The sequence below is a fragment of the Xenopus laevis genome, chromosome 8L (assembly GCF_017654675.1).
Source record: "Xenopus laevis strain J_2021 chromosome 8L, Xenopus_laevis_v10.1, whole genome shotgun sequence".
NCBI lineage: Eukaryota > Metazoa > Chordata > Amphibia > Anura > Pipidae > Xenopus > Xenopus laevis.
The window spans coordinates 4263306-4282122 of NC_054385.1; the positions used below are offsets into that span (position 1 = coordinate 4263306).

The 18817-nt window shown below is 45.1% G+C and overlaps 1 protein-coding gene across 9 annotated transcripts in view; it reads right to left on the minus strand.

Annotated features, from left to right (window-relative positions):
* The window catches only part of sec16a.L (SEC16 homolog A, endoplasmic reticulum export factor L homeolog), a 30610-nt gene that overhangs the window by 3322 nt on the left and 8471 nt on the right, over positions 1–18817 (minus strand). For 5 of the 9 annotated variants that reach the window (XM_018229233.2, XM_018229231.2, XM_018229232.2 and 2 more), the window contains exons 3-30: positions 17970–18106; positions 17792–17874; positions 17081–17216; positions 16767–16968; positions 16502–16682; positions 16247–16389; positions 16068–16129; positions 15755–15893; positions 15395–15637; positions 15206–15303; positions 14920–15001; positions 14365–14482; positions 13800–13911; positions 13589–13694; positions 13187–13327; positions 12841–12954; positions 12369–12570; positions 11175–11405; positions 10877–10959; positions 10725–10772; positions 10336–10494; positions 9383–9472; positions 9105–9161; positions 8879–8990; positions 8432–8569; positions 8245–8336; positions 901–972; positions 393–452 (exon numbers count right to left, since the gene is read on the minus strand). In XM_018229233.2, coding sequence (XP_018084722.1) covers positions 393–452; positions 901–972; positions 8245–8336; positions 8432–8569; positions 8879–8990; positions 9105–9161; positions 9383–9472; positions 10336–10494; positions 10725–10772; positions 10877–10959; positions 11175–11405; positions 12369–12570; positions 12841–12954; positions 13187–13327; positions 13589–13694; positions 13800–13911; positions 14365–14482; positions 14920–15001; positions 15206–15303; positions 15395–15637; positions 15755–15893; positions 16068–16129; positions 16247–16389; positions 16502–16682; positions 16767–16968; positions 17081–17216; positions 17792–17874; positions 17970–18106 — 3441 coding nt within the window. The remainder of the gene's footprint in view (positions 1–392; positions 453–900; positions 973–8244; positions 8337–8431; positions 8570–8878; positions 8991–9104; positions 9162–9382; positions 9473–10335; positions 10495–10724; positions 10773–10876; positions 10960–11174; positions 11406–12368; positions 12571–12840; positions 12955–13186; positions 13328–13588; positions 13695–13799; positions 13912–14364; positions 14483–14919; positions 15002–15205; positions 15304–15394; positions 15638–15754; positions 15894–16067; positions 16130–16246; positions 16390–16501; positions 16683–16766; positions 16969–17080; positions 17217–17791; positions 17875–17969; positions 18107–18817) is intronic. The other 4 variants (XM_018229235.2, XM_018229234.2, XM_018229236.2 and 1 more) reach the window with 3 other exon arrangements.

Here is an 18817-nt window from a genome sequence, read left to right on the forward strand (position 1 = left end):
GAGATCCATGCAGTGCAGACATGCGAGCAAACTGGGGCGCAGGCTGGAACCAGTGCAATGTTAATGGGATTAGTGGGAGGCTGTTGCATGAAGGCTGGAGATGTCAGGACTGCTGTACACATATATGTATATATAGAAGCCCATGACATATGTAAGTCCCATATAGCTGATACTTCCTGGTTACCTTGCCCAGCGTATATGTATATGAGCTACACTAGCACCCCCTAGAGGCTCATACGTGTCAGTTATCAGGGAATCCTTAGGCCTTCATATGCTTAGGAAGCGGAGGCGCAAGCAAAGTTAGTACAACAAACATCCCCTCTCCAAAAAAAAGTGTTTTTTGTATTTTTTTGTATTAAAATAAAATAAAAATGGCGGCCAGCTGTGTGTACCTGCTCCATATGCTGGCTTACTTCACGGGATAAGGAACTGAGAGAGCTAGATCGGGAAAGCTATAAAACAAGAAATTAAATATGGGGGGAAAAGCAAGAAAATCCACACACAAAAAAAAATTAAATTCAAATGAAATTCTGTATCGTGCACAGCGCCGCCTCATGCGCCTCACTCTCAAACAGGCCGACCCATTAACATGAAGGAAACAGGGGGTGACTCCCAGCAGCTGTCAGAGGATGCTGGGAGTTGCAGGTGAACGGAAGAGGTTGCACTTCCCTCTGAAGGACGCTACAAACAGCCTGTTATTATGTGAATGAAATATTCATGAGGGTCTTTCTCTGCCGCCGGTATTAAAGCACAGCAAACAAATAGTAACCAGAACCAGATGAGGGAGATGAAGGTTCTAATGTTACATGTTCTGGTTAGAGGGGAGGAGCACGCTCCAGTCAGCTCATTGGATAACTGAAAGATGCAGCTGTTAAAAACCATGTTCCTTTTGGTACATACCTCTCCCATCTGCCCCTCCTCCTGATTGGTTGGAAAATCGGACCCAGGGGGCAGAGAGGCCATGCCGGGCATCTAGGGAATAAATAGAAAATATCTGGATTAATGACATTTAAAGGGGACGTTTACTTTTTTTCAGTTCAGTTGGTTTTAGATAGATTAGATTTTTTTCCAATGACTTTACACTTCAATATTAGTAAAATGGTCACACATACAAAATATAAAGTTTCATTTTTCACCTTATAAAGCAGTGCTGGGGGTCGCCGACCCTGTAAACTGTTCTAAATCGATACATTTAGTTGATACATTTCTTATCTTTGTCCCTGCTGAGCAGAATCCCTGAGTTTCATTAAGGGTCAGGGCACACAGGCAGATTCGGGACGTCAAATCTCCTCATCTTTAGGGCGACTACTCTCCTCATCTTTGGGGCGACTAATCTCATCATCTTCAAGGCGACTAATCTCCCCACCAGATAAAAAATAGATTTTTGTACTTACAGTTAAATCCTTTTCTCTTGTCCTACATTGGGGGACACAGGCACCATGGGGATGAAGATCCTGTTGCTTGGAGAAAGGACACTAAAAGGTTAAAGTTGCTCCTCCTCCTCCTCCTGTTCTGGGCTTCATCCCCGCCTACCTCCTCAATCCTCAGTTTTCTGACCGAAGAAGAGATGACGAACCCTACCAATTGCCCATGTGAAGAGAAGGAGCACCTCCCCAATGCAAGCTAAGCACGGTATGAACCACCTGCTGTTTGAACTTGTTGGTATTTGAACAATAAAAATTATATAAGATATTAACTGATCAACATTAACTTGAACTAATACAGGGAGGGAAGGCCTGTGTCCCCCAATGTAGGACAAGAGAAAAGGATTTAACTGTAAGTACAAAAATCTATTTTTCTCTTGCCTAGATTGGGGGACACAGGCACCATGGGGACGTCCCAAAGCTACCCATGAGGGCGGGACTTTTTACCCCTAGTGTTCAGGGAATAACCACCTGCAACACTTTCCTGCCGAAGCTCGCTTCAGCTGAGGCGAATGTATGCACCTTGTAGAATTTGGAAAAGGTGTTTGTGGATGACCACACTGCAGCCCTACAGACCTGTTCTGCTGAAGCCTGGAGGCGAACCACACAAGGAGTGCTGAGTGAAGAAGTAGAATGAGCTGAACCCGGAAGGGTGTGGCCTTACCTCGTACCTCATAGGCCTTCAAGATTGTTGACCTAATCCATCTTGCATGGGTGGCCTTAGATACCTTAAGGCTTTTCTGTGGTCCTTCTGGTAAGACAAAGGTTGTCTAGCTTCCTTCTACTCTTGGTAGTGCTGGTGTATGTTCTGAGAGAACGAACCACATCTACGTATGTAACTGTTCCAAATGTGTCTTTTGTTCAGGACAAAATGAAGGAACCACCAGGTCCTGGTTAAGATGGAACTCTGACACCACCTTAGGAAGAAATCCATGGTAGGTCGCAACACCGCCTTGTCCTTGTAATAAATCAAAAATGGTGGACGACAGGATAGAGCTGCTAGTTCTGAAACTAGTCTAGCCGAAGTGATGGCTAATAGAAAACTACCTTAAGAGTCAGCAGAGGTAATGGAATTGATCCAATGGCTCGAACGGTTGCTCCTGCAATACAGAAGGTACCATAATGAGATCCCAGGGAGGGATTGTATGACGGTATGGAGGTATCATCCTCAATGCTCCCTGGAGGAAGGTCTTGATGTTGGGCAGCCTTGCAAGCTGCTGCTGAAAAAGGATAGATAAGGCTGATACCTGAACATTCAGTGAGCTGAGCGCCAGCCCTTTTTTCTAAACCCTCCTGAAGGAATAACAATAGGCTACGTTCGTCCCAGGGTCTTTGGCTTTAGATTTACCCCAGGATATGAATGTCCTTCATACCCTGTGGTAGATGCGTGCAGAGACGGGCTTTCTGGCCCTTAGTAAGGTCGGTATGGCCTTTTTTGGAACTCCTGATCTGGCTAGGATTATGGCTTCAAGTGTCATGCCGTTAAAGCCAGCCATGGTGAACTCGGGTGGAGGATCAGTCCCTGAGATAACAGATCCATACTGTCTGGAAGTTGGAATGGTGCGTCCACTGATGAACTTATGAGCTATTCGAACCAAGTGTGGTGTGGCCAGTAGGGTGCCACTAGAACTGTTTCTACCCTTCTTGATTACCCTTGGCAGAAGTGCCAGTGGTGGGAAGACATATGCTAGGTGAAACTGCCACGGAACCACCAGTGTGTCCAATGCTAGGGCCAGAGGGTCATTGCTTCTTGTGAAGAACCTCGGAAGCTTGTTGTTGCACCTGGATGCCATTAAGTCTACTTCCGGAGTGCCCCACCTTGCCAGAATCAGTAGAAAAACCTCTGGGTGTAGGCTCCACTCTCCCTGATCTAAGGTCTCTCGGCTGAGAAAATCTGCTATCCAGTTGTCCACTCCAGGGATATGAACTGCGGAGATAGCTGGTACTGTGTTTTACACCCACAGAAGCATTTGCTGTGCCTCTGCGAGGACAGCTTGACTCCTTGTGCCTTCTTGGTGGTTGATGTAAGCCAACGCTGTCACATTGTCTGACTGTATTCTTACAGGTAGATCTTGAAGTCTGCCGGACCATTGGAGCAATGACAGGTAGATTGCTCTTAATTCCAGGATGTTGATGGGGAGTAGTTCTTTCTGTGACCAACGTCCCTGTACGGTTAGGTCTCCCAATACTTCTCACCAACCTTGTAGACTGGCATCTGTTGTGATGGCTGTCCACTGGTGATTGGGGAAGGGTTTTCCTGACTGAAGTGTTGTTGGTCAAAGCCACCAATTGATAGAGGTTCAAACTAGTTCTGATAGGCGAATCCTGCAGTTTAGGTTCGCTCAGTTCCTCCTCTGGTGTTGGAGTAAGGCTCTGTAAGACTCTGGTGTGGAGCTGCGCATATGGAATCGCAGGATGACACTATAGTCCCTAGCACTCTCATGGCAATCGTAAAGGTACCTAAACCGTTATCTGCAGAGCTGACAGGAGCCCCTGCATTGAGGTGATCTTGGATTGGGGAAGGAAGGCTCTTCCCAATGAATAATTTAGATCAAGCCCTAAATATTCTGTACTCTGAGACGGTATGTATCGAGATTTTTGGAAGTTTATCTGCCAGCCAAACAGCATTAGTGTCTGGAGATGAGTTGCGGCCAGTGCCATGGAACGGGCCTTTACCAGTTGGTCGTCCAGGCATGGTATGACACTCACTCCCTGCAGTTGCAGGTCCTCTAGAGCCGCAGCCATGACCTTTGTGAATACCCTTTGCGCGGAGGATAGTCTGAAGGGGAGTGCCAGGGATTGCCAATGTTCTCCTGCCACTGAAAGTGAAGGAACCAGTGGTGGTTGGGATGTATGGGGACATGCAGGTATGCATCCTTGATGTCGATCACCGCCCTGAAATCCTCTATGTCTAGGGACATTAGGACTGACTGGATGGATTCAATCTTGAAGTGGTGCTTCTTTACATGGTCGTTTAGTGCCTTTAGGTCTAGCACCAGGTGAAAAGATCCATCCTTTTTGGGTACTATAAACAGGTTTAAGTAGAAACCAAAGCCCCTTTACCTTTGAGGGACCGCCATTACAACCGCGGAGGCAGTCAGTGCCTGGGTTCTGTGGTAGGGAGCCTTGAGATGGAAAATCACCTCGGAGGTAGCTGAGCGAATTCTATGAGATAGATATGATCTGTAGGACCTAGGGGTTCAGTACTCTATGCCGTCACACCTCCCAAAAGTGACTTAAGCGTCTGCCAAAGGGTAAGCTTTCAGGGGTGGGCACCTCCTCATGCGGAGGCTGTTTTGTCCTGTGCGGGCTTAGGTGCTGCTGTGCTTCCTGACCAGAAGTGCTCTGCCTTGACTGGAATCTGGGGCGGGTCGGAGCTTGTTGCTTTTCATGTTGAGACCTTTGGCTCTGATTTTGGCGAAAGGGACGAGAAAAATAAATAAATAAATAAATAAAAATGGTTGCCTTTTGAAGGTAGTCCTCTTGGGTCTGTTTTGCAGAAGTAAAGTGCTCTTGCCTTCTGTAGCTTGAGAATTTACCTTCTCTGTTCAGCACCAAAAAGTTGGTTTCCGAGAATGGGAGACCAAGCAGAGACCACTTCAAGGTAAGATCTGTTGACCAGTTTTTTAGCCAAAGGAAACGTCTGGCTGCAATGGATTATGCCGAAGCCCTTGTGACGAGCTTAGCCGCATCCAGGACTGCTACGCAAATTTGTTTATATGTGTGTCCGCTATCGGAGCTAGAAAGAAGTCTGTGGAGGGGTCTTCTGAGCCATGAGTTGGGCCACCTGTTCCACCCAAACTTTCATTGACCTGGATACCCATGGGGTGGCAATAATAGGTCGGAGAGTTCCGCCTGCTGCTGTAAAAATCGACTTGTAGAAACCCTCAAGACGTTTGTCGATAGGATAGTTAAAGGAAGCCGCATTGGCTACTGTTATGGTGGTGGTCTTTGACAATTTAGAGACCGGTGGGTCCACTGCTGGGGGTGAGGACCAAGGTCTGTACAGTAAAAGGTTAAGAATTGAGTAAAGCGATGGAAAATAGGACTCTATGGTCTGGCGTTTTCCATTGTGCTTTAACAATGTCACCCAGCTGTTCATAGGCTGGAAAGACACAAGAAGACTTCTTTTGCCTCTTGAAAATGTTTTTGGTTGGCTCTGCTAAAGGTGGGGCGTGCCTGAATCAGGCTCTCGACCTCTCATTGTGATCTAGGGTGATCTAGGGGTATCCTGATCCATTTATCTGCGGATAGGATCTGTCCCTCTTCCTGATGCCTCTTCCTGTTCATCAGGCAAAACAGGTGGGGAAAGGGGAGGTCGCTTTGTGGCCGACTGCTGAGTGACCGCTCTGTGAGGCTGTGTAGATAGGTGCTGTAGGACCTTATCTAGAGTCTCTGGAATTCTGGCTAGGTTTTGTAGACCCGCTAGAGAGAGAGTGCACACCAATTCAGAATCCAAGCTCGTTTGATTAGCCGTAGCTGTCGCAGAGCTGGCTGGTAGGGCTGTGTGGGATTGTAATTGTGCAGTGACTGCTGCAGTCTTACAGGCTTCACTTATTGGCTCAGCCAAAACACTAGCAAATTTAGGTCTGCAAGTAGCCCATGCCAAATACTAAATTGCATTGGTGGTACATGCAGTTGCCTGCTTGGGAAGGGACTGGTCATCTGCCCTGCCCGTCATGGCTATACTATGTAGATAGTGCTACCCAGTCTAGGTCCCATAAAGAGGGAAGTGTTAATCCCCTAGAGAAAGAGTAAGGGAAGCGTAACTACCTATTCACCAAGGTAGGAAGGAATGGTGCCTTGTTCTTCTCTATGAGAGACAGTGAGGCTGGAAACGCTCAGTACTGGAGAGAGATTCGGATCCAAAATGGCCGCCAGAGAGGTTTCCCGGGCTTTGGTATAGTACCTAAGTAAGATGGCGCCCGTGAGGCGCGTGTACAGTGACTCGTGCACAATGAAATAGACGCAGCGCCAGATGGTGGTGCGAAAATTTGCTGGGAATGGCACCGAGTTACCAATGCGGGGACTACTTTTAGTGCTGTTGTCCCATTATGATCTACATCTATAAAGGCATTGTTAGCATTCTGTTCCATATAAAATATTACTTAAATATTGATTCATGAGAAAATGTATATTGTTATGTTTAAACATCTATTTATTATGTAACCTTAACATAAATATCTGAATAAAAATCATGAAAAGGCTGATTTAGACAAACTGTGTGTTGACAGTGTCTTGAGATCTACTGATGACCAGCTAAAGGTCTCCTGGTAGATCCAAATCTACCTTTTGGACATCCCTGGCGTAGGGAAATCTTTGTCAGAGAATAGCAGTGAAAGTGAAACTAAATGTCTTTCTGCAGAGCTGACAGGCAGCATGTAATGGGGGGAGGGAGGAGGGAATTGACTTACCTCCTTGTGCCAGCCAGGAATGCTCAATAAAATATATACCCTCCGTTGTGGCTACTGGTGCAGCCTCCGGAGAGCGGGAACCAGTGCCCAGGGTAGTGTGGGGGGGAGCTCCCCAGCCTGCAGCCTCCGTAGAGCGGGAAGGCTACAGAGCATCTTCAGATCAGAAGTCCTTGGCTGGAGGGGTTCTGGAAGAGAAACACTGACCCCTAGTAGTGGCATGATACTGAATAAATCTGTACCATTTCTCCCAGCCACGAAGTGTCCATCCTCCTTCTGAGGACACTAAAGAAAACTGAGGATTGAGGAGGTAGGCGGGGATGAAGCCCAGAACAGGAGGAGGAGGAGGAGCAACTTTAACCTTTTAGTGTCCTTTCTCCAAGCAACAGGATCTTCATCCCCATGGTGCCTGTGTCCCCCAATCTAGGCAAGAGAAATGTAAATTGTCGGCTGGGTGGCACTCAGCACGATTCATTTTCCGAAGTCGTCTGAAGTTGCCTCACGAGGAAACTTCGGGAGATTTCGGAAAACGAATCGCACCGAGTGGCATCCCGCGGATATTTACATTTTAGCTGGTGGGGAGGCAGTTCACAGAGATTAGTCGCCCCGAGGAAGAGGAGATTTGTCGCCGGCAATTTGACAAATCGATTTTTCTTCTTCCCTCGTGAGGCAACTTCGGGCGACTTCGGAAAACAAATTGTTCTAAGTGCCACCCCATCGGTGATCTACATTCTAGCCAGCGGGAAGGCAGTTCGGGGAGATTAGTCGCCCGAAGAAGAATCGTTTTGTCGCTGGGCCACTAATCTCCCGAAATAGCAGCATGTGTCTCTGCCCTAAAGGGGATGTTCCCCTTTCAACACTTTTTTCAGTTCAGTTGTTTTCAGACAGATCACCAGAAATAAAGACATTTTTTTTTATTACTTTCTATTTTCTGTGTGTGACTGTTTTACTAATATTGAAGTATAAGTCTAATTTTTCACCTTCTAAAGCAGCATTGGGAAGGGGGAGGGGGTCGCTGACCCTGTAAACTGTTCTAAATTGATACATTTAGTTGATCCATTTTTTATCTTTGTCCCTTCTGTGCAGAATCTCTGGGTTTCGTTACAGGCAGTTGTTAGACTTGATACAATAGTTACTTATACTCCAGAGATGCTGCTGAGAAATGGATCAACTAAATGTTGCAAAATTGTAACAGTTCAGAATCTGCACCTGAATTACTGAGCTGCCAGACTCAAACCCCAGACAGGAACCTTGAACATTAAACTTAGATTTTGAAAAAACAGTAAAAAAAAATAAAAAATGTAAGGTAATTGAAAAAAAGTGGTGAAAAAAAGGTGAACATCCCCTTTAAAACTCTACAACGATCTGTGGGTTAAAGGGGAAGTGCAAGATTTAAAGCAGTGTAATACCTGTGCCTGGGGAGGGTTACTGAGCCCCATCTGACCCGCGGGTTGTACCATTTCTGCTGCACTGGCTTCCACATGCTGACCCTCTTCCGGGACTGTCATAACAAAAAGCAAGTCAAGTTATCCAGATCCCCAGCCAGGGATACTATCTACACCTGCACTCTATGGTAGGGGGAACTGGGATTCGTACCTGCATTTGGAACAAACAGGTTCGTGGGGATAGACATGGGGGCCAAAGGTGCAAACAAATCAGCAGGTGGAGGGACCAGGTTAGTGGGCCGGGTACCCCCTGGGTTTAAGACATCGACGTAACGACCCCTTGCCCCTGCTGAAAGGAAAAAGACATCATCATTATTAACATAAAAGTTATCAAAGGAACACTCTGAGCAATGGGGGAGCTTAGTTCCCCTTTAGTTTTCTCCTTTTATTTTTTTTGAGGGGAACTATTCCGGGAGCAGCACCTGCTTGATACTGACAGGTTCCTATGATTTTTATAGGAACCTGTCGGTATCGCTTTAAATCCATTGTATGGTTACATGGGGAATCCCCCAAACGCTGATTATTTCCCCGACTGCTCGCTTGCCCTTTATTTGATAAGCTATCTAGCGTCACCCCTAGCAACCGAGCTATATATTACCTGCTCTGATGGAAAACACATTGACGGAAGGGTTGGGGGGACCCCCTGGGAGAGATGAAACAGTCTGGGGCTTTTTCGGCATCCCTGGTGGAGGCGGAGGCAATGGTTTGCTCTGAAAGAGATTTAGGTGCAACAACGTCAGGCTGACTCTACCCCGGGCAAGGGTGGTGATAATACTCAGTTGGTGAATGTGATCAGACACAGTGCCCCCCAATAAATGGCTCACCTCTTCTTCTGGTTCATCCTGGTTAACCCACCGCTGCTTCTTCTCGTCCCACACAATCTGCAACAAAACAGTGATAGAAAACTGAGCATTCCGGTTAGAACTTTCTCTGCACTATGATAAGGTGGGTGAAGCAAGGCAAGCGTAGGAGGCAGAATGTGAGGGGGGTGGGACATTAGGTATACGTGGGGTTAAATGTCAAACACCATCGGGAGCAGCTGATGCCGGATTTGCAGAGAGAGCAGAGCAGACTATGAGCTACTGAACAACAAGGTCCTTACAGATTTATTCCTGTCATCAGGTAAGTGTGCTTCGTTCTTGCCTTTGCCCATCAACCAGCCAAATTTCAGGGGAAACCAACTTCTACCACTCTAAAAAAATCATTAAGAGATACATCGGTATCAGGATTAGTCGAAATAAAACCCTAACGGATCATTGCCGTGTTTTGAACCTTATTACCAACCCGCAACCACCTGTTCTGCCCACGGCTCAGGCCTACAGATAAGGAGGAGTTCACTATATGCGGGGGGGGGGGGGGGTTTAACCTGTGACTGTTCATTTGATCAAGATGCTTCTCTTCTTCCCACAACTGTGGTGGAGAACCAGGGACGTATAAAGCAAACATGGAAAGGATTTCAAATGTACTGTTCTGCCACGGCTAACGAGAGCGGCCATGTTGGTCCTGCACAGCCCTTAGCTTTCCGTGTGGTTATCTAATAAAGATCCCAAGCTAAGAGCTTAGAGTTACCAACGGTGTTAGTGATAGGGATCCCTAGACCCAACAGAGGGAGAATGGAATTCACCCAGCAAGAGACCAAACAACAAACAAAGTAGGGATGCACCAAATCCAGGATTCGGCCTTTTCAGCAAGATTCGGCCGAATCGAATCCTAATTTGTATATGCAAATTAGGGGCGGGGAGGGGAATTCCTTTTTGTCACAAAACAAGGAAGTGCATTTTTTGCCATTCCCACCCCTAATTTGCATATGCAAATTAGGATTTGAAATTCGGTTCGGTCTTCGGGCGAATCTTTCGCTAATAGTGGATTCGGTGCAACCCTAAAACAAAGTCAGATATCTGTATAGGCGAGGGGCCCCCAGCTCTTTCCCAAAAATACTTGGGATGCCCCTGCTTTGCCAGTTTAAAGTACTTACTGCTTGTTTCACCACCCTCTAAGAACTTGAGGACAAGAGTATCAGAAGGGTGAGATGAAGAAAGACGACAAAGGACTCACCCCTTGGGATGAGCCATGAGGCTTATGTTCTTTCTTCTCTTCTGCTCTGTCTGCCTCTGGGATAGAAGCTGGAGGAGGCGAGGGTTGGATGCCCATGGAGCTTCTACGCCCTGACCCTATAGAATGAGTCGATGACTCGGAAGTTGTCCGTGTCCGCCTCTAAAATACAGGAAAAACATGGCAGCTGAGTGTTGTCCCCACACATTTAGAAGTAATATCCATCTCCATATGTGGAGTGTTTCTTGTTTTTAAAAAAAATATATTTTACTGATTTTTAAATAAGTAATTTTGTGATAAATAGTTATTATTGCCATGATCTAAACTAGAAGTGTCACTATCACTTTAAACAACCCTCTCAGACTAAGACCAATGAAGTTGAAGGGCGTTACCATGTGTGTTGATGACATCGACACTGTCCGTGATCTCTGCCCGGGACCCTGGAAGACAAAAAGCAAAAGTTCTGAACCCGAAGAAACATCGGCCACCCCCCCAAAGTGTTAAAATCACAGCTGCTGTGATCTCAATTGCAACATGCACTCACCATTTTTGCCATGACACCGTAGAAATCTTCAGGATCGGGGAAGGTGGTTTTGGTGGGGGAATTCTGCTGAATCCTTTGCAGTCCTACCAAACACAAATGACAAAATCACAATATAAGCAAGAGTTGTGTTCATATAAAGTGTCCACCATCTGATTGCATGTGCACATGATCAGCAATATAGCTGGCCTGAGATATAAAGCAACTACAATAGTGCACAATACCAGCATCACAGCCAAACATGTGAGATAAGGAGGCTTATTGGATGATTATCAGTAGCCTATGCAAAGGCTTAGCTCACCTGGATCCTGACTCATCTGCATTGGAGGTGCATAATCTGTTGCCTGGGGAGGGGGTGGGTATGGCTGTAGAGCAGCAGGTGGATAAAGAGGTGCCTGTTCCACAGCAAATGGCACAAAATTTGGAGCTGGAGTTGGAGGCCCAGATGAGGGAGCCAGACCCTGAGGGGTACCTGGGTAGGAGGGATCATTCCCTGTGTAGGGTGGATATACAAGTGGCGGATTTTCAGGACCTGGGAAGAAAACAACCATTAAAATTGACTAGAATAATTAAATACAGTCACAGTGCTGGGATTCAATCACCCTACATAAATAAAAAAGGATTGTCACTTCTCCAATGGGATCAAAACCAACAGCAAATAACCGGTTTTAATGCGCCATTATACACTGTTGTAAGATATTCTATATACCTACACCTGTTTTAAGGCATCTCTGTACAGACTATGAGCAAACTTAGGGGGCTGTTCCTGCTGAATTGTGCTTAGTACAGAGGAATACCTATGCTGTCATAGTTTTATGGGTTCTCCCTGTACAGACTATGAGCAAACTTAGGGGACTGTTCCTGCTGAATTGTGCTTAGTACAGGGGAATACCTATACTGCCATAGTTTTATGGGATCTCTCTGTACAGACTATGAGCAAACTTAGGGACTGTTCCTGCTGAATTGCGCTTAGTACAGGGGAATACCTATGCTGCCATAGTTTTATGGGATCTCTCTGTACAGACTATGAGCAAACTTAGGGGCTGTTCCTGCTGAATTGTGCTTAGTACAGGGGAATACCTATGCTGCCATAGTTTTATAGGATCTCTCTGTACAGACTATGAGCAAACTTAGGGACTGTTCCTGCTGAACTGTGCTTAGTACAGGGGAATACCTATGCTGCCATAGTTTTATGGGATCTCTCTGTACAGACTATGAGCAAACTTAGGGACTGTTCCTGCTGAATTATGCTTAGTACAGGGGAATACATATGCTGCCATAGTTTTATGGGATCTCTCTGTACAGACTATGAGCAAACTTAGGGGCTGTTCCTGCAGAATTGTGCTTAACACAGGGGAATACCTATGCTGCCATAGTTTTGTGGGATCTCTCTGTACAGACCATGAGCAAACTTAGGAGACGGATCAGAAAACATGTGGAAAAATAACATACAATAAAACAGACAAGTATCACATTACTTAAAATAATAACGTACCAGCAGGAACTAAAACAGCTTGCACTGGGGGCATCATGTTGGGCAGCAGACTGGCCAACAGTGCATTATCTGTATGAGTCGGTATGTCACTGGCTGCTCCTGCACCATCTGATTGGCTCACTTGGTCCATCTCTGAGCTTGGTGTACTGCAGGCAAACTGCTGTGGTGTGGTTCTGCCCATGTCATAAATTATAGTACCATGCTGGAAATAAAATGCAACAGATAAGGGGGAAGAGAGAATTTTGTGAGGCAAACAAGAGCAGTTTATAATCATGTGACCTTTCTGCTTTAGCCCTTGGAAAAGAAACGGCTGTTTTGCATATGATTAGAACTATACATAGAAAATAACAAATATAAAAGAAATACAAAAACTGTAGGACCAATGAATAGGTCAGGGGGCACTGAGCCTCAGAAAAGTGCAAGCAAGCAGGTAGGTAGGTACCAGTGTATAATATGACAAGAGGCACAATACCTTCATTTGCTTATCCAAGGTGCGGAGGTGCTGCAGCCAGGGAGGGTCGATAAATAACTCCTGTTCTGGCTTCTCCTTCAGCTGTGGGTCAAAGAACCGCAAATGGGAGGAGACCTAGAGAACAAGGCAAAATGTCACCTTTCTGCCCTTTTAGCACTACCCATGAGATAATTATAAAGTGAATGGTTTAGTTCTAGGTTGGGTTTTAAACCATGGTACTGGCACACCCCCTTTTTCTTTATTCTAAATGTACTGCCTCCTACAGGTTGGAGCTTAACCCCATCTGTCCCTGTGTCCCCCTTGAGACGACAGAGAAATATATATTATATTTCTGCCCTTGCATCACCTCCAGCAGCTGGCCGACAAGCACAGGGGAGTAGCACGACGGGTGCTTCAGGATGGTCTTGGAAATGACTTCACAGTAATGGAAGGCCTGCGAGGATAATCCGTGTTCTGCCAAGCGACAGGCGTAGATGAACTTGTAAACCTGCATAAAAGATATATGGTAGGTGGTAATTCTCCTGGTGCACAAGACACTCCTAGTTTGTGTGACTAGACAATAAGGCACCCATAATCCCTAGAAAAATATGTTATGAGCGTATAGGTTTTGGGGTGAAAGCAGTGAGAATATGGGGAAGAGGAAGAGACAGGGAACAAAGAGCATTTAAAAATACAATGCTCCTTTGTGGGAGGAGAGACCAGGTAAGGTGCAACATGGTTAGCCCTCACTATGTACATTTGCACTTACCTGTATATTTGGGAGAGAGAAAGACTGGGTGCCTAGCGACTGTGCATATTCATAGGCCTCTGTTCTCTGGATGGCTTCATTAGAGCAAAACTTTGTAAAGGTTAAACTGGTCAGGGAAAGAAAATAAACATATTACTCTGTTTCAGCGTATTTCCTCTCTCTCTCTATACATAGATCTCTTTTTGGAATGGGAGAAGCAATTGCAGCTTACCTGTGGTTGGATCCAATGAGGACTAACTTAGTGGATTTCTTGGTAAAGATGCCAAAGCCGACTTGTGCCATTAAATAGCAGAAGTGTGAGGCATCCATTAGCCCCCGAGACGCTGAAAGAGTCAATGCAAATTATTGAGTACCAGTTCCTTAATGAAATCACGTGTGCAGGGAATTGTGGGCTTGGAGGATATGGCTGCTGATACAAAGTAACAGTAGTCAGCCAGCTTAGCAAAGCAGTCAGCCAGCTCAGCAAAGTAGTCAAACAGATCAGCAGGAGAGCAGGGGGCTAGGCTTATGGAATTGATACAAACCATTAAAAATCATGAAAAGTCTGCATATTTTTTACTTGATGTATATTGCAAAGTTGCTTGAAATTATGTTTATGTTTACAAATAGCTTAAGTTATGTTTGTGTGGAGTTCCTCTTTAAGGACAACCTATAACATGCTAAAAGTGCCTTTAAAGGTTTATTTCCCCTTTAAGTGACATTTTCTACAGCTATAAATATAAACAGCATTAATTTAGGAAGTGTGTTTAGCTCAGCCTGTAGCCATTGAGACTTACCTAATGTATCTCCCATTGTCGTCATGGCCCTGGTGGGAACGTCAACATTGCTGGTCAGATTGGACAGCACCATCGCCAAGTGAGGACGCCAGTCGCCCCATTTCTCATCTCCGCAGCACTGCAATTGACCAGAGATCCATTAGCTTTTGTACATGGCTTACTAGTAATAACCAAACCTAAATAACTGCATGCCTGTGTGGCTAGTACAAAGACACTGGGGCTCATATTAACACTGGGCAAATTTGCCCCTGGGCAGTAACCCATAGCAACCAATCAAATGATTGCTTTCACTGTTCAACCTGCAGCTGCCTGTAAAAAGACAATCATTGATTGGTTGCTATAGGTTACAGCCCAGGTGCAAATGTGGCCAGTGTTTATAAATAACCCCCAGAGACATTCTAAAATAGATATTTATGCAAATCATATTATAAGGCTTTATGACAATAGCGGAGTAGTAAGGGGAGCACCGCCATTCCGGAGTACACCATGTTTAACAGCGCCGAGCCCAAACAAATGGCTAAAAATAACACCTAATCTGCTCAATTAGCATCTTACCGTGGCTGCTGCTGGCATCCTCCCAGACAAGAGCTGATACACAGTCTGCAGGGGATCGTTAATTGGAAGGCTGTTGGCAAACCTACATTTAAAAACGGGGGCGAAAAAAAAGACGCAGGCAATTAACAAATTACATTCCTCAGTGCATCGAAACGGCGTTGTATTTATGACAACAAACACTCCACGGGAAAGGCAGGCTGGGGAAAGAAACTGGCTGCTGCAGAACCTTTTACTCATAAGCCAACATCTTTACTTTTAGGTTCACCCAAACCGATGGGGAGATTACCTTGTCATAACTCTGGCATGCGTTCGGCTGTCCATTTTGCTGGCGAGGAGCAAAGCGTGGCCCCACAGTCCGTTTTTCATAGCAGATTCTAAGGCATCCTGGGAAATGCACAGATTGACGTCTTTAAGAGTTTTGCAATATATATATATATTGCTCTCTGGAGAGGCTATGCTAAGTACTTTCCCTTACCTTTTTACGCCCAAAAAGTAGCAGCTCTCTGAACCGCTCGTTCTCCTTTTGTAGAGCTTCCCCGGTGCTTTGCAAGGTATCCGTGAGGAAGGACAACTGAGAAGCCCCCGACTCCTCCTGCTGCTGCTCCAGCGGCTCGTTGCTGAAATCGATCAGGTTGGCTTCGTTGGGAGACTTTCCAGGAAGCCACACGGTCTTGTGATCTCTCAAAAGGAGCTCGGCGATATCTGTTCCCACAACAGTCTATAAGCCGACAAGGGAGAAGTGACATTACTGGAAGCAATCATTACGTTCTACTATAAGTCGTCTTAGTTTATATTAAAATGTCATTTTAATGTGAACTTATACAGCCATATTTACCCCGTTTTGCCGGCACAGAAGCACGATGAAGTCCCAGAGCAGGCAAGAGGACTCTTGGTCTAGCAGGCTCTCGTTCTGAAAACACTCCTTGGATTTCTTCTGAGCAAAATTGATGACGTCGACTTTGTGAGTTTCATCCCTGCAGGCAGAGAGAACAACCCATCTAGAAAAACCCGGCACTGTGTCTTTGATTAATAACACGACAAGATAAATAGTTAAGAGGCTACGGATGAGGCTCCATCTATCAGTGCACTAAAGGAGCCAATCGCTGTTAAAGGTTGAACCTGTTTAATCAAAGAGAGGTAACACTCACTTCACTAAAGGTCCGGGGAAACTTCTCAGCTGTTCCTGCTCTGGGCTGTTCTGCATAATGACCTGTAAAATAATGCTGTTATTTCTATATATACACAAAACAAGGGCCGCACATATAGCAATAATCTACAGGAGGCGGGGATTATTGTTCTTGCAGCAGAAAACAAAATGTAAAGTTACCTCCATGTTATGGATTTCCACTAAGGCCGGCTGCCCATCTGAAGGAAGGTTAGGCAGCACCTTAATTAACTGACCCCCTGGACCAAACCTGGCACAGATATGTGGGCTCCCAAACTTCTCTGGAGTCAATGGCCTTGAAGGCACTTTAAAAAAAAAAAAACACAACATCAATTTTAAATTACTAATAAAAAGCAGAAACTGTTTTATTAAATGCTCTGCCAAATATATAAGTTCCCCTTTAAAAATCGCAAATACCTTGCTCTACAGGTTGCCACTCCGTGCCCTTGGTGTACCCGTAAGAGTAATTATCAAGCGCCTGCTGGGTGCTGTAGTCATTGGGGTACATGCCATATGAATACTCATTGAGCGGAGGATTCTGAATTTGGGGTTCATAGGCGCTGGCAGTCAGGTCTGGCTGGCTTTTGTAGATCTGGCTCTGTAAAGGGAAACAGACCATTTAACATTCATACGGCTGATGATGAAACGGACAGATTGGTACTTATAGGGTCACCTGACATACATGTTGGGAAAGTTGGGAATGGGAGCTGAAACTGCTTCTCCGGCTGTGTGAGCTCTGGCCGCTGTGCATGCTATGGACTGAATGCTCGCTGTGAACACTGCGCCGGTCAAAGTCGTCCTTTGTGGGGTCTCTCCGCGGCTCGTCATCAAAGCCGCCCACATAACGTGGGTCATACTGCCAGCGGTCTTCATACACGTCATATCTAGTAATCACAGAAAAAAAGCCCATTCGTTGAACAGGTTTCTAACCACCGATATCAGTATAATGAACATTTCCTGCCATTGCACTGGCACACACCAGCACTATAATCTAACCTGCTGGTATAAGCGTCGGGTACGTTCCTTTGGTACGCATCATCACGGCTGTTGTACATATAATTCCAGTAATTACTCCTGGGATCTCTATAGCCAGGGTCATAGGCTCCGGGATAGCGGTCCCAGCGGGTAGGGTCTGCAGGGGCATCAGTTACATGATTAAAACATGTACATGGACAGGATATGTTAAAGGAATTGTTCAGCATAAAAATAAAAACTGGGTAAATAGATAGGCTGAGCAAAATAAAAAATGTTTTCAATATAGTTAGTTAGGCAAAAATGTAATGTGTAAAACCTGGAGTTACAGGATGTTTAACATAGAACAGAACACTACTTCCTGCTTTGCAGCTCTCTTGCTTTCCACTGATTGGTTACCAGGCAGTAACCAATCCGAAACTTGGAGGTCATAACTGTTGCTTTTGAATCTGAGCTGAATGCTGAGGATCAACTGCAAACTCACTGAACAGTTATGTCCCATGCCCCCTTTAAAGTCTCTAACTCAGAGTTGCAGAGCTGAAAAGCAGGAAGTAGTGTTCTGTTATGTTAGACATCCAGTCACTCCAGACTTTATACATTACATTTTTGCCTAACTAACTATATTAGAAACAGGTTTTATTTTGCACAGCCTGTCTATTTACCCAGTTTTTCACTGAACTGTTACTTAACATTATCAGCTGAGAAGGGAGGAACAAAAAAAAGTGCAACACATACCTGCATAATCATATTGATTCTGATAATACCCCGGGTAGTAACCACTTTGTGCATTCCAGTCTCCTTTACTGCTATAACCCTGCCTGCAATAGAATGGCACAGGGGTACAATTAAAATTTAGATCATTAGAAACCAAGTGGAATTAGGAAGTAGAGAATTTGGAATCAGTATCACTTACCTTGAGGAGGGACGATCAGAAGAGTGGCTGGATCTAGAACTGGGACGTTCGGGCTCCTGGTAGGGGTACTTGGCAGGGTTCGCATATGAAGACCCGCTGTACTGCCTATAGGTGGGGTCATAAGCTGCATAGGGGTCCTACAAGAGACGTACAATGTAATGGATTTCCTACATGTAACAAACCAAATACGAAAAGGGTGCCACCTAGCAAGAGGACAAGGCAAATACTGAACAGAATTCCTGTATAATCCCCATCAATACACACTGCTTTAAATAATAATTAAATATCCTTAATCCTTCTGCCTGCCAATCAGATTTGGGATTTGCATGGCACACTGCTAGGACCTCTGGCAGTCATCCTTTGATATAAAAAAAATATATACGTTTCAGTATACTGAAATAAGAAGTTTTGTAATTATAATCAATTAAAAAGTCTGTACCGTTTCTGAAATAATCAGGTTTATCTTCACTATCCCTCTCTCATCATCTGTTTCTCTTCATTCTGTCTTCATGTAGCAGCTGGGTGTCAGATATTCATTGACAGTTAGATCCAATATATCTTATAGGGAGGCTCCTTTTGCCTAGAAGATGTATTAGAGTTCACTCTATTAAACTCACCAGACATCATGTCTCTCTACATGCAGGATTTGTGCAAAAGGCAGTTATTTTGTTAGGTTTTGTTAGGTTTTGTACTGGAATCAATTATTTAAGTGAGCTCTAATTCATCTGCTAGGAACAGAAGCCTCCCTATAAGATATATTGAATCTAACAGGCAATGAATATCTGATACCCAACTCCCAAATGAAGACAGAATGAAGAGAAACAGAAGATGAGGGAGGAATAGTGAAG